Genomic DNA, 15464 nt, shown 5'->3' on the forward strand with positions numbered 1-15464 from the left:
GATTCTCTCAAGTTATTATGCCCAGTTGGAAGGGTTTTGTTGTTGTTGTTGCTTTTTTGAGTGTGTGTGTAATTTTGTGTGAAAATACAACTTGCAAAGTTTTAAAAATATTGAGTTATGCCCTATCTTCTTTTTATAGTCCTTAGGGAATCTCATAGGGGATAAATGAAATACAATCAATGTCCTTAATTGGCCCCTTACTTTCCAAATGCTTGTTAAATCTTATGTAGATATCATGGTTATTCCACATGCCTTCTGCTACTGAAAAGCCAGACTGTGTCCCAGAAGTACTCCCTGAGAACACCGATTAAGAATCCCCTGGAAGGCAAATGACAGCTATATGTAACCAACACATGAATTAAATGAGAGGCTGGCAAATTCATGCCTGTGGTAACATGAAACCAGCTGTACTGATTTGCCAAACAAGTGACTTGTGCCATGGGTGTGACTTCATTCATTGCTTACTGTTCTTTCTTTTGAGGTGTGTGTGAATAAAAGCATGTGCATGACATACTGCCTATGTGGAGGTCAGAGGACAATTTTCAAGAGTTGGTTCTTCCTTTCTTCATGGTTTTGAGGCAGGGTCTCTCATTTCTGCCAATTCACTGTTCACTATTCTAGAAGATTCTCCTGACTGCCTCCCACCTCACTGTAAGAATACGGACTGTACAGGTGTGGCTTATGTGGGTTCCAGAGATCTGGACTCAGGTTGTCATGCTTGCACAGTAAGCACTTTTCCTCACTAAATCATCTCCTTGGCCCACTTCTTGTTTTTCTAAATGTGAGCTAAGTCACGGTTTGTATTTAACCTTTACTGGTCACTTTGTTTTTCTTTAGAAGGAGCAGACCTGACTAAAGGAGGATTTTCAGTCAGGGAAGTAGGAAGGCCAAGTGCCTTTGAAAAGCTCAATGCAGAACAAAACTAAGAGAAGGCCCGATCCGATGGACAGCCATTCACATGAGGAAACAAGGCACATATTTTCAATAACCAAGTGCTGATTACGACAGCAACATAACTGGAGTTGATCATGCTAGCATGTGGGTTGTCAAAGTACTGCCCTCCAGACATGTGCCAACCCTTCAGTGCTGCTGAGTCAGCATGAGCACTGCCGGCAGGAGAGAAGCATGGGCATCTGCTGCTTCACACCAGCTGTGACACCTTATCCTCAGCTTTCCTTCCTGAAGAAGTGAGCTGCTAAGTATGTTTAGTGGGTTTCCTCTAACCCCCATAAAAGCCCACCCTAGAACTCAGGCTCAAATGCATAGTCCCTATACTTTACAAATACGCTTTAGGGCAAACTTCAGAGATAGTGAAATAGTAACATAACTTAATTTTAGTCAATATAAATTACAATGACCATCTAAATATTTAAACAGCAAAATACAACAAAATATACATATGTAAAAATTCCTCTAAGTAAACAAGTGTACAATCTCAGAACTTAAAACTCACTACAAGGTTCATTGTGTATATGAATTAGGCTCAGAATGAAGTAAAAGTAGTCAATTTAACCCCAACCTGGAAAGCTATTTCTGCTATGGTTGATTTCAGCCGTTCAGCATCCTGCAACTTTCATTCAGAGTGCAACTGTCCATGTAAACAGTTTGTCATCTTGGTCCCTGGACCTTTGGACAGAGAAAGAAACCCTGGGAACAGCACATGGGGAGGAAGCATTACACCTCTGAAAACAAAGCAGCTTCTGCTGCTGGATTCAGGGCTTCCCGTTGGGTGGCTCAGGAAGACTCTGAGGGGTGGATGTGGTGAACGTAGATAACCATGAAGACATAGCTGTCTTTGCAGTGGAAAAAGCTCCTCCAACTGACTGGCCTGTGTGAAAAAGAAAAACAAAAGGAAAAATATATGAACTTAATAAAATGTTTAAATTTTTTGCATGCTGGGAATAGAATGTAGGCAGGTACTATAATGCTGAACCACATCTCCAGCCTATACTTAAGATTTTGTTAGACAATGAAAACCCAATAAACATAAATAAGGTTGACTCACTGAAACATAGTGACTAAGATATCACTTAAATTTTTACTTCAAAAGACTATCTTCCATTCGAGTGTTTAAAGGAAATGGAGTAATGTTTCACCATAGGAGCCCACACTAGGTACTCTGTGGGGGCTAATAACATAATTTTATAGCCAGAGCACTAGCAACTCTGACTATGATAAGAATTATCGGAGAGCTTAAACAGCTAAATATATGGCTGGAGAGATGCCTCAGGAATTAAGATTGTTCACTGTTCTTCCAGGATCCATTTCAGTTCCTCAAACCCATATCAGGAGACTCAAAACTGCCTTTAACTCTAGCTCCAGGGGACCCAATGCTTCTGGCCGCCATGAGTACCCATGCATACATGTAGACAGAAAACGCTCTCTCTCTGTCCTTGAACCTACTTATATTAGAAGAATAGTGCTATACTGGAAGAGAGCCTTGTAGGTCTCAAGTTTTATTTTAAAATAATATTATCTTTGAAGCTGCTGTGAATGTGAGATTACATGACTCATTGCTGTTAGAGAAAGGGGGTGTGGAGGAGACTTGTGTTGCAATTTAATTAACAGCAGCAACAGTGGAAACCAAATATAGCTGTCCTCCCTGCCTATGGTTTCAGTTTTACATTTGTATTCCCTGCTGTCTGAATCTTTAGACAGTAATATTCAGATGATATATAATCAAGGGAAATTATTTATAAATTATAAGTTTCAGTTTATTCTATTTGTTTTTTGTTTTAGTCTCTTCTGATAGCTCATCACACTTTCCAGTTCTGTCCCTACTCATATCTCCTTTTGTCTAATGTATACATGCTTCTGTTCCTGCCTACCAGTCACATGGTAGACACCCGATTATCACACTTACTCCCGTGGTGTGCAGGTTGGTTTCCATTAACTTGACAAAATCCTAGACATACCTGCAAAGACGGAATCTTAATTGGGAAAAATGCTACTAACAGACTGGTCTGTGCGTAAACTTATAGGGCATTTTTTTTTTAAAACCAACTTTCAACTTTAAAAAAAAGATTTATTTATTTATTATACATAAGTACACTGTAGCTGTCTTCAGACACACCAGAAGAGGGTGCCAGATCTCATTATAGATGGTTGTGAGCCACCATGGGGTTGCTGGGATCTGAACTCGGGACCTCTGGAAGAGCAGTCAGTGCTCTTAACCACTTAGCCACTTCTTTAGCCTCATAGGGCATTTTCTTGATTAGTGATTAGTGGAGGATTATTAAGCCCACTGTGGTTGGTACCACTCCTGGGCAAGTGGTCTTGATGGGATAAGAAAGCAGGCTGAGCAAGGCACCGAGCAAACCAGTAAGCAGTGCTCCTCCATGGTCTTTGCATCGTTTCTTGCCTTGACTTCTCTCAGTGAGCGGTGTCCTAGGACATGTAAGCCAAACAAACCCCTTTAACTCCAAGTAGCTTCTGGTCATGATTATCCAGCAATAGAGCCCTAAGATACCTGGTATCCAAGTGTCTATGTTCCAGTAACCCTAAGGGCAAAAGCAGTGGAGCTGGCAATTTGAACACGGCAAAGAGCTGTAAAGTGATTTCTTTAAACAAAAAAGTGAAAAAGTTTTGAGTGACAGAATATATTCATGTAACTTTTACTAAAATATACTGTTATAATTCTCTCATCTTATTATTGCTGTTAATTTCTGTGATTAATTTATGTATTAATGTTTTATCACAGGTTGGATTTGCTAGAAAAAACATGGCGTGTCCGTATTTGTGAGTATTCTGTAAGTCTTTGAATAGATCTCTTTTGGATGTGGAGGGATGGATGCTACGGTAGTGATGCATATGTTTTTGGTGAAGCTAATTTGTTTCTACTAATATAAGAATCCAAAATAAATCAAATTTATAACCATATGGAAACAAATATGTCAAATTTCATTCCCCTGACAATAAAATGTACCTAGCAGTAGGGCTATGTGCTCTGACTTTTAAATGGAGTCCAGGGAGTCCTTTTGAAACTTTCTCTCTCATCAACAGACAGATCATGGAGGCAGAAACTGAACAGAGACATGGACACTAGTAGAGGTTATGAACCAATTGGAATTAACAGACATCTACAGAACATTTCATCCAAAAAACAAAAGAATATACCTTTTTCTCAGCACCTAAGAGCACCTTCTCCAAAACTGACCATATAGTCGGTCACAAGACTCAAGAGATATAAGACTGATATACTCCCATGCATCCTATCAGATCACCATGGACTAAGGCTGGTCTTTAATAACAACAAATACAACAAAAAGCCCACATACACATGGAAGCTGAACAATGCTCTACTTAACAATAACACAGTCAAAGAAGAAATAAAGAAAGAAATTAAGGATTTTTTTTTTTTTTAGAATTTAATGAAAATTAAAGCACAACAAACCCAAACCTATGGGATGCAATGAAAGCAGTATTAAGAGGAAAACTCATAGCTCTGAGTACCTCCAAAAAGAAACTGGAGAGAGCATACACTAGCAGCTTGACAGCACACATGAAAACTCTAGAATAAAAAGAAGCACATACACCCAAGAGGAGTAGAGGACAAGAAATAATCAAAGTCAGAGCTGAAATCAAAACAAGTAGAAACAAAAAGAACAATACAAAAAAAAAAAAAAAAATCAACAAAACCAGGAGCTGGTTCTTTGAGAAAAATCAACAATATTGATAAACCCTTAGCCAGACTAACTAGAGGGCACAAAGAGAGTATCCAATTTAACAAAATCAGAAATGAAAGGGGAGACATAATAACAGAAACTGGAGAAATTCAAGAAACCATCAGATCCTACTACAAAATCCTATACTCAACAAAACTGGAAAATCTGGAGGAAATGAAAAAAAATTCTAGACACATACCAAATACCAAAGTTAAATCAGGATCAGATAAGGCATCTAAACAATCCCATAATAACTAAAGAAATAGAAGCAGTCATCAAAAGCCTCCCAAACAAAAAAAGCCCAGGACCGGGTGGGTTTAGTGCAGAATTCTATCAGACCTTCATAGAAGACCTAATACCAATACTCTCCAAACTATTCCACAAAATAAGACAGAGGGAAAAATTAGTCTCATTCCTAAGCCACGCCAAGACCCTACAAGGAAAGAAAACTTCAGACCAATCTCCCTCACGAACATTGATGCAAAAATACTCAATAAAATTCTTGCAAACCAAATCCAAGAACACATCAAAATGATCATTCACCATGATCAAGTAGGCTTCATCCCTGGGATGCAGGGATGGTTTAATATACGGAAATCTATCAATGTAATCCACTACATAAATAAACTCAAAGAAAAAAACCACATGATCATCTCACTAGATGCTTAGAAAGCATTTGACAAAATTCAACACCCTTTCATGGTAAAAGTCTTGGAAAGAACAGGAATCCAAGGCCAATAACTAAATATAGTAAAAGCAACATACAGCAAACTAACAGCCAACATCAAACTTAACGGTGAGAAACTTGAAGCAATCCAACTAAAATCAGGGACTAGACAAGGCTGACCACTCTCCCCCTACCTATTCAATATAGTATTGGAAGTCATGGACAGAGCAATTAGATAACAAAGGGAAGTCAAAGGGATACAAATTAGAAAGAAGTCAAAATATCACTATTTGCAGATGACATGATAGTATACTTAAGTGACCCTAAAAATTCTACCAGAGAACTTTTACAGCTGATAAACAACTTCAGCAAAGTGGCTGGATACAAAATTAACTCAAACAAATCAGCAGTCTTCCTCTACTCAAAGGATAAACATATTGAGAACGAAATTAGGGAAAAGATATCCTTCACAATAGTCACAAACAATAAGAAATACCTTGGTGTGACCCTAACTAAGCAAGTGAAGGACCTGTATGACAAGAACTTCAAATCTCCCAAGAAGAAAACTGAAGAAGATCTCAGAAAATGGAAAGTTCTCCCATGCTTATGAATTGACAGGATCAAAATTGTAAAAATGGCCATTTTACCAAAAGCAATCTAAAAATTCAATGCAATCCCCATCAAAATTCCAACTCAATTCTTCATAGAGTTGGAAAGAGCAATTTGCAAATTCATCTGGAATAACAAAAAAACCTAGAATAGCAAAATCTATTCTCAACAACAAGAAAACTTCTTTGAAAAACACCATCTCTGACCTCAAGCTATATTACAAAGCAATTGTACTAAAAACCATGTGGTACTGATACATAAATAGGCAGGTAGATCAATGGAACAGAAGAACCAGAAATGAACTCTCACACATATGGTCACTTGATCTTTGACAAGGAGTTAAAAACATTCAATGGAAAAAGGACAGCCTCTTCAACAAATGGTGTTGGTTCAAGTGGCAGTGAGCATGCAGAAGAATGCAAATAGACCCTTTCTTTTTTTTTTTTTTTTAACCATTGATTTCCCCACTGTATTTGGTTAATACACTGATACACTTTACTAATAACATGCTGTACATGTATCAGACAAAATAACCTTCCTCTAATGATAAATTGTAAACATTTTCTATATGAGAAGTTTTTTTTTTTTTTTTTTTTGCTTTTAGTAAAAAAGAAATTTTAAGAGAATTGATTAACCTTTTTAGGAATTAAAAGATGAGCAAAGCACAATTCACTAATTTGTTAATTATTTTCTCTAATTGTAAACTTCAATTAGTTCAATCTTTAAAAAGGTCAGTGTATATTAAATATAGAAAATAGTGGGTTTTATTGTGATACTTAGGTACATTTACATAATGAGCGTTAATCATATTCATACCCCCATGACTCTCTCTCTTCCTCACTCACGGACTCTTTACCATCTCCTTTTAGACTAATTTATATTCTATATATGGATGTTTTGCTTGCCTGTATGTCTTTTTTTTTTTAAACAACTTTATTTTGCAAAACAAAGATAAATGTAAAGATTTTAAACATTTTTTGCTTAAAATTATACATTTTTGTCAGTACTGTTTTTTCAGACATTAAAATAAATTTTACATAAAACCATGTGAATATGTTTTTTAGTCAGTACTTGATTTTTTTCAAGGGCTTGACAGTATGCATTGAAAACCTACTAGTTGCAATAAGCGTAAAGTACATGCAAAACAAAACACAACATGGAAATAGTCAAAGTCTTCTTGTTTTGTGAGAAAATAGACCCTTTCTTATCTCCTTGTACAAAGCTCAAGTGCAAGTGGATCAAAGATCTCCACATTAAACCAGATACACTGAAACTATTAGTTGAGAAATTAGGGAAAACCTTAGAACACATAGGCACAGGGGAAATTTTCCAGAACAGAACACCAATGGCTTATGTTCTAAGATCAAGAATTGATAGATGGGACTTCATGAGATTGCAAAGTTTCTGTAAGGCTAAGGACACTGTCAAGAAAACAAAATGGCAGCCAATACACTGGGAAAGAATTTTTACCAAACTCACATATGACAGAGGTCTAATATTCAATATATCCAACGAACTCAAAAAGTTAGACTCCAGAGAATCAAACAATCCTATTAAAAAATGGGGTACAGAGCTAAACAAAGAATTCTTAACTGAGGAATATGGAATGGCTGAGAAGCATCTAAGGAAATGCTCAACATCCCTAGTCATCAGGGAAATCAAAACAACTCTGAGATTCTACCTCACACCAGACAGAATGGCTAAGATCAAAAATTCAGATGACAGCAGATGCTGGTGTGGATGCAGAGAAAGAGGAACACTCCTCCACTGTTGGTGGGGTTATAAGCTGGTACAACCACTCTGGAAATCAGTCTGGTGGTTCCTCAGAAATTTGGACATAGTACTACCTGAAGACCCAGTTATTCCACTCCTGGGCATATACACAAAAGATGCTCCAACATATAACAAGGACACATGCTCCACCATGTTCATAGCAGCCTTATTTATAATAGCCAGAAGCTGGAAAGATCCCAGATGTCCTTCAGTAATGAACAGATACAGAAACTATGGTACATTTACACAATGGGGTACTACTCTGCTACTAGAAATAATGATTTTATAAAATTCCTAGAAAATGAATGGAACTAGAGAATATTATCCTGAGTGAGGTAACCCAGTCACAAAAGAACAGACACAATATGCAGTCACTGATAATTGGATACTAACCCCAGAAAGCTCTGAACACCCCAGAAACAGCTTACAGACCACAGTAAGCTCAAAAAGGAAGGAAGGCCAATATGTGGAAGCCTTAGTACTTCTTTGAAAAAGCATAAGTATACAGCATTCTTTCAGAGTGGGGTACACGTAGACCTTAAATCATTGATAATTCAAGAGCTAAGAATGCAGTCTTGTGGCAATCCTTGGTATTTAAAAATCATTATGTTTAATCTTTACACACCAAGAGAACTTTGACTATTTCCATGTTTTGTTTTACATGTACTTTATGCTCATTGTAACTTGTAGGTTTTCAATTAATACTATCAAACCTTTTAAAAAAATCAAGTATTGACAAAAACAAAACAAAACACCCCCCCCCCCCAAAAAAAAACTTTCAATAGGTCTAAGGAATGCTAGCTACCAAGACCAGTATGAGCCATTCTTATATTGAGGCTTTTGAGTTTTGCTCAATAAAAGTTCACAGTTTTTCCTGTCATGGGCTAAACAAAGTGTCCCGCATGAGCTCATGTGAATACTTTGTCTCTGCACTGTGGTACTGCTTTTAGAGGCTAAGGAACTTTGGGACCTGTGGTGTTTGACGTTGTATCTATTTCCAGATCTACTAGCATATAAGGAGCAGCCACATGCTCACGGTGTTAAGAATTACGTCCTGACTTTGCTGACCTGGCAAATGGTGTCCTTTAAACCCATGAGCCACAGCAAAGCTCTCCCTTGAGTTGTTTCTGTCTGGTGCGGTCAGAGTGATATTACTTGCTTTTCGTATGATTCTAGGTCTGCTGGATTAAAGTTAGAAGTTTAGAGCAGAGGGTTTGGGGGTGGAGGTGTGCACCTCATCTTTATTCCCAGGACTTGGGAAGCAGGCAGACTGAGTTCAAGGCCATCTTAGTGTAAATAATAAGTTCCAGGTTACCCGGGGCTCCAACAACAAACAAACAAACAAAAAAGGGAAAGAGGAAATGAGGAATTTATTCAGACACAACACAGAATAATCTTCAACAAATCTGAATGAAAAATATGCTAGGCAAAGAATATATGTGCATGCTATGATTTATCCTGCTATGACTTATCATGCTATGATTTATCATGCTATGATTTATCATGCTATGATTTATCTAGCCTTGGGTATCTGGGTTAACTCTGCCCTCATAAAGTGAGTTGGAAAAGTGTTATCTCATTCACTACTTTATGAAAGGTTTGTATTCAATTTATGTTATTTCTTCCTTAAATATCTAATAGAATTTCAATGTGAAGTTTGTAATTTCAGCACCTGGGATGTTGAGTCAGGAGAATCCAGAGTTTGAGGCTAATCTGGACTGCAAGGTGAGACCCTGTCTTGACAAACAAGAAGGGCTAAATAAGAGAAGAAAGAAAGAAAGAGAGGCAGGGAAAGAGAAAGGAAGGAGGAAGAAGAAAGGAAAGAGTTCAGGAACCAAGCCAACAGAGATGTGGACCAAATTAGAAACCTTGCACCAGGTGAGATTCTTCAGCAGATCCAGAGCTATTCCGACTTTACTGGCTATCTGCAGTGTCTCCTTTCATGCTTCTACTTACTTAGAAAACAAATTCCTTTTTTATTTTAAAACTGAAAACCATAAAAGCCCCTTTGTATTGCTATGTGATCCAGGTATCTTTATGACTTTATTGTAATGAATTGCACACTGAAGACAGAAAATGGACACATGACAAAGCTCCTGCTGAGGGTGTGCCTTACCAACGGCTTTTCCTGTTTGTACCACATTCCGGCTGGTTGTGACCATGACACTGCCAATTTTTTTGCCACGTTCACTGTTCTGAACAGAACTAAGGAAAAAAAATAACATTTTAAAAAATCTCAAACATTTGAGAACACCCACAACCAACCACTCTATTATCATCCCAAATTAGTATTGATAAAATAAAAAGCAAAATGATTATGAACAATTACTTGAAAAAACAAAACAAAAATGAGCTGAGGGGAGGCCATAAAGATATATGGCTATAACTCCTTGACAGACATGATTTCTGAGAGTTTATCATCAAAATAAGAATGGCAAGACTGGTTATTATGTCACACTATTGTGTATGGACAGAGTTTTCATTTTGAAATACATGCTGTTGAGCTACAGAATGTTATACACACTGGGTTTGGAACACTAATTTGGAACACTAGTCTATCAAGTAAGTAAACAAAATACCTAACTGGCAGCATATGGCATATACTCAGACAAAATGATTTCCTCTTATTTTCTCTAAGTACTCACTGTGAGAATCTGAGTTTCATGTCTGACACGGAGTACTGGCCTTGAAAAGGATGGCTGTAAAACAAAGCTTAAGTTTATGTTAGGAATATATCAATAATGTTGCAAAGAGCAGTCTCATGAACTGTTGTAAACCTTTTGGGAGACACAAGTGGACACAGGGCTCTGAAAGTGACAGTGGGGCCCCATGCATCATTCCGAGCATTAACTCTCCAAGTGGCTCAACAGTTTTGAGTTATACCTTCTTTCCCTGTGCAATGAATGAATGTAGTTAGCAGTGGACATGTGTGTGCTGGGGACAGAAGTGCTAACACTACTCTGACATAGGAATTCCTTCATTTGGGGTAGGGTCCAAGCATCAGTCCCACTTAAAATACATCAAAAAATTAGGTGAGTAGCTGATTTAGGCCAGTTTCAACTTTACCTTGATCCTGGTCACCCTATAAATATGTGTTATTGGCCATGAAAATCTGCCAGTGAACGAGCAAAATCTGTACTTTATTAGAAAAGCAACTCAAAATGAAGAACTTAAAATGGCACTGTAGTTTTGTGAAAATTTCTGCCACACCAAAGGAAAAACATTTTACTAAAACCAAAACCAAGCCAACCATGAGACTTAAGCACAGTTAAGACTGAAAGGGACAGGACAATAAACAGTTCTTGTCTCATACTCAGGGTCCCTCTGTCCTGTATTACAGAACACAATGTGATAGTTTTGTCAAATGAAAGAAAAGTGTGTGAGTTAAAGTTAGCATATAAAACAGCTCTTCCTTTAATGGATCAGAGAACTTATCTAACAAGTCATACAAACATGCTGTGCTTGTAGCTGCCTAACATACTCAAAGCCCCAAGTTCAGTATCAGAAAAACATCCCTAATCAGTCATTTTTCCTATTCCCCCAAAAAGCTTGATTTCAGGGATGGGATGTGTCTGATGCTTGGTAATTTAGAGGATTCCTCTTTAGAATCTAGAAAAGTGTCAGAGAGATCTCAAGGTAATTAGTTTGGAATGTTTCAAATTATACTTCCTGATAATTAATGAAGACCACCATTTCTTTTTTTTCCCCCTTTCTTATTTTTAATCTGGTGAAAATGCTTAAAATCTGGTTATCATGACTCCCTAATTACTACTCTAATGGGCCTCTTCATCCTAGATCTTCTCCCCTTTGTGTTTTAAAAATGTAAAAACAAAGTAATCTCTATGTGTACTTTTATTAAAAAAATTTTAAAATAAAATGTAATTACATGGTTTTTCCTCCTCCCTTCTCTCCAACCCTTACAATGCAATTCACCTTGCTGTCTCAAATTCATGGCCTCTATTTCTTTAGTTGTTGTTATACATACCTTCACACACACACACACACACACACACACACACACACACACACCTTCCAGTCTGTGTAACATATAATGCTAACTGTATGTATATGATTTCAGGGCTGACCACAGTTTGGGGGCTCTTCCCTTTTTCTCCTGCTGCTTCAGTGCTCTGCATTCCTTACTCGCCTGTAATTCTTGGTCTGAGTTTGGAGCCCCATGAGGTTTTTTCCTTCCACGTTAGCATATCTATTGGTGTCCTCTTTATTTTTGTTTTTGAAGTAAGTCTGCCCTTCAAACTTACAACTCTCCTCCAATAGCTTCTTGAGTGTAGGATAACAGGCAGGTGCTATCAAACCTAATTCTGTGTGCTTTCCAGCCTGCTTTTCAACACCCATAACCTTAGTTTCTTTATACATATATTTAGGTACCATTTTTTTTAAAGCCCAGTCGAGCTAAGCCTATGTACCAGCCAGCATTAAGGTGGTTCAGGTTAGCAGCATCAGGTGCAATGACTGAGACAGCTCACATATTGGATAGTTGACTAGTAAGGGTGACCGAACTGATAAAAAGAGCCATGTCATGTGTCCCTGGTTTTGTATGCTTCAGCACCTAGACCTTACAACTGGTGAGGTAGACTACTTTGAACAGTCTTAGTTCTTTTATTTAATATTAATAGCACAACAATATAGTCTACTTCTTAATTGTTTTAATGCATTCAGATGGCAATATAGCTTTTGCTATAGCCAAAAAGTTTACCAAAGTTAGAGGTGAACCTATTTATTTTCTTTGAGAGATAATATAAAGATAATAATAGACTTGTCCACCAAAATCTTCTGAAACCATGTTCCCCAGCAAATACATCTAGAAGTTTATATTGTTTAATCTGTACTTCAGAACGTGTGCGTATTTTTCTAGCATCATTTAAATCACATTTCTGCTTTAGCTAAAAACTATAAACAATAGCTCCCAAGTAACATGGTGTTGAATATGAAGTTGACTTTGTCCATTTTCCACCAAGAAGTAAAAGTTCAAAGTACCATCAAAACAGCCAATTTATGCTTGTATTATTAAAAGAAGTATTTAAGAGAGGAGCAGTAGTAAACACCAGCAATCCAAGCACTGGAAAGGCAGAGGCAGATGGCTCTCAGTTTGAGGCTAGCCTCATCTACACAGTGAGTTCCAGGTTAGGCAGGGGCTACATAATATGACTGTCTCAATAACAGAAAAGCTTTCTTTGTAAAGCAACCATTTTCCATCCCATCAAGCCTAGAGAACACGCTTACTTTGGATTTATCTCTGAAAGTGCTGGATGCTTATTGCTGTTCCACACCCTGTAGTTGTGAGTATTCTTCCAGGCGGCAACAAAAGTTGTTCCATAGTCTGATAACATCTTTTCATTATCTGCCAAGAAAGTGGTTGAAGGAAAGTTAAGCTGGAGCACAGCCATCTGGACATGAAGATTAGTAACCGTAAAGGACGAAAGTCCCTTTACAGCTTTGAATCCCACGCTCGCACTGTGGAGACATAGCCTATAGATGTAAGCAAACTTGGCTCTAGTTCCATAGACCCTGTTAAGAAGCGATGCAGCCTTTGCCAAGTCACTTAATCATCCAGAAATTCATTTCTGGGAAGTAAGAGGACTGAGCCAACATTACCCAAGGCTCGCTATGACACCGAGATGTTTCCATGTTTCCCCTACTGTAACAAGATCATATAATTTATTAAACACTACAAACACTACAATGGACATACTGGCTCATGTATATGGTGAGGCAGTCAGAATTTCCTCCCAACTGTTAAAAGAAGTGTCCATATTTTCTTTGTTTGGACTTTGTCTTAGTATTTGGTGTTCATTCCTGAATTATTGAAGCATTTGTACTGTCAAAAATACTTAAAACAATATAGGATTTTCACATCAATGCTAAGTAATTCTTGGCTATATTGATACCATGAGGAAGTGTCAATGAACCCATCTTTGGCTTGGGCAGAAAAGGTCTGAAGAACTGACTCCAGTAGCTACTGCCACATTTATCACACATGAAGGCTCGCTATTTTGTTTTTGACACAAAGTCTTGCTATGCACTCAGAACTTGGCTTCTTCCTGTCCAGGCAGATGGTATCTGAGGTGTGTGCCATCATGTCTGGCTATGTTGTTTGCTAAGGTAAAATGCAAGGAAAGGGCTAGGAGACACAACGTTCCATTTACAGCATAAAGGTATGCTTCCCCCAAGATATTCCTGCTGCTCACCCTCTGCTAATCATGCATGAGAATGGACTTTTGAACCAGACTGCTGACACCTCTCAACAAGATGGATGGCTAAGTTACAGAGTATTGTTTCCTGTTTTCAGTAAATTGGAATTTTTAGGATTATTGTTAAGGCCCAAAATAATTACTAGCTGTAAAGTGTTCAGAACACACCTTGCATGTATAGATTTTTTTTTTAATTTTAAAAAAGTTGAATGCTGGGCAATTATGGCACATACTTTTAATCCTAGTACTTGGGAAGCAGAAGCAGGCAGATTTCTGAGTTTGAAGCCAGCCTGGTCTACAGAGTGATTTTCACGACAGCCAAGGATACACAGAAAAACTCTGTCTTGAAAACCAACAAAGAATGATTATTCATGACGCTAAATAACTGGTAGACATCTGGCCTTCTTTTTAAGATTAGTAAGTAAAGTTAAAAGATTTAATTTTGATGCCTCTGCTGCTTTATTTGTACAGATGATAGACATTTAAGAATATCCAGCTAATAAATGAGGACCTGTTCATTCCTTTTTTCTTTATGATGAAGAACAACCCTGAAATCTAGGTTTCAGACTACGCTGGTAGGTGGGACGATAGTACTGACTTACAAACTAACAAAGAGACACAAAAATGCAAGTAAGTGCATGCTGCTGCAGACATGCACTCTGCAGACTATTACAACCAAGTAAACTGCACACTGTACACACTTCACTGCTATTTTATATAAAAAGCAAAAAGTGTGCGGAAATCTTTTTGCGCTACAAGTCTACAAGTCTTTGCCAGAGTTCCAGGGTAGAAATGCTTATCATAAAACTCCACAACATAAAAAACACTTCATAATGTTTTCTAAGTAGAATGAAGCAGTTTTAACAGGAATGTATTTTCACCTGCCCCATTAATTTTTATCATAAAGAAAAGAGTAATGGTCAGACAAAATGCTTAAATAAACTCACTTTTATAAAAGATTATCCCAAACCATAAAATCAAAGTCCAAAACAGATGTAAAGAAAAAGGTTTGGGGGGATATAAAGTACTCATAATGTCCAAGAGTCATCTGTTCTGTAAGGGTACCAATGATTTTCTAACTACTTCTTATGCAACTGAAAACATCCATAAATATCAGATCCTGACGGTTGACAGGAGGAACTGTGGCTGAATGCTTCTTACCTAGCTGCAGTGTAGCAGCCAGCAGAGCGTGGATGTAGACTGCAAACTGGGCCCGGATCCATTCATCACCTCCCTCCCAGCCTGTGCCATCCAGGAAGACATCATCCCGGTTCTCAGTCACATGCCTCACTAGGTAATCTGCGAACCTTAGGTCTGCAGTCGTTGGGTTAAGCAGCTTCCTAAGTTCTGGATCATGGATCTGGATCAGTGCCTCTTCTACCTAGAAGAGTACCCAGATACAAGTCAGAGTTGGGACACAGACATCTATGCCACATTATAAAAACGAACCACTGGGGAATTGGTACTGGAATTAAAAAAAATATGAGGAACAACATTCTCAAAATCTAAGAAAGAGGCAAGTTTGTATACTGAGATTTC

The 15464-nt window shown here is 37.8% G+C and overlaps 1 protein-coding gene across 1 annotated transcript in view; it reads right to left on the reverse strand.

The window, feature by feature from the left end:
* Window positions 1–1555: 1555 nt before the first annotated feature.
* AVL9 (AVL9 cell migration associated) overlaps window positions 1556–15464 on the reverse strand; it is a 41236-nt gene continuing 27327 nt past the window's right edge. The window contains exons 12-16 of the mRNA XM_080931848.1: window positions 15087–15306; window positions 12958–13075; window positions 10359–10412; window positions 9830–9918; window positions 1556–1828 (exon numbers count right to left, since the gene is read on the reverse strand). Of these exons, the coding sequence (XP_080787974.1) occupies window positions 1713–1828; window positions 9830–9918; window positions 10359–10412; window positions 12958–13075; window positions 15087–15306 (597 nt within the window). The 3' untranslated portion in view covers window positions 1556–1712. The remainder of the gene's footprint in view (window positions 1829–9829; window positions 9919–10358; window positions 10413–12957; window positions 13076–15086; window positions 15307–15464) is intronic.

Source organism: Micromys minutus, assembly GCF_963924665.1.
Source record: "Micromys minutus genome assembly, chromosome: 18".
Taxonomy (NCBI): domain Eukaryota; kingdom Metazoa; phylum Chordata; class Mammalia; order Rodentia; family Muridae; genus Micromys; species Micromys minutus.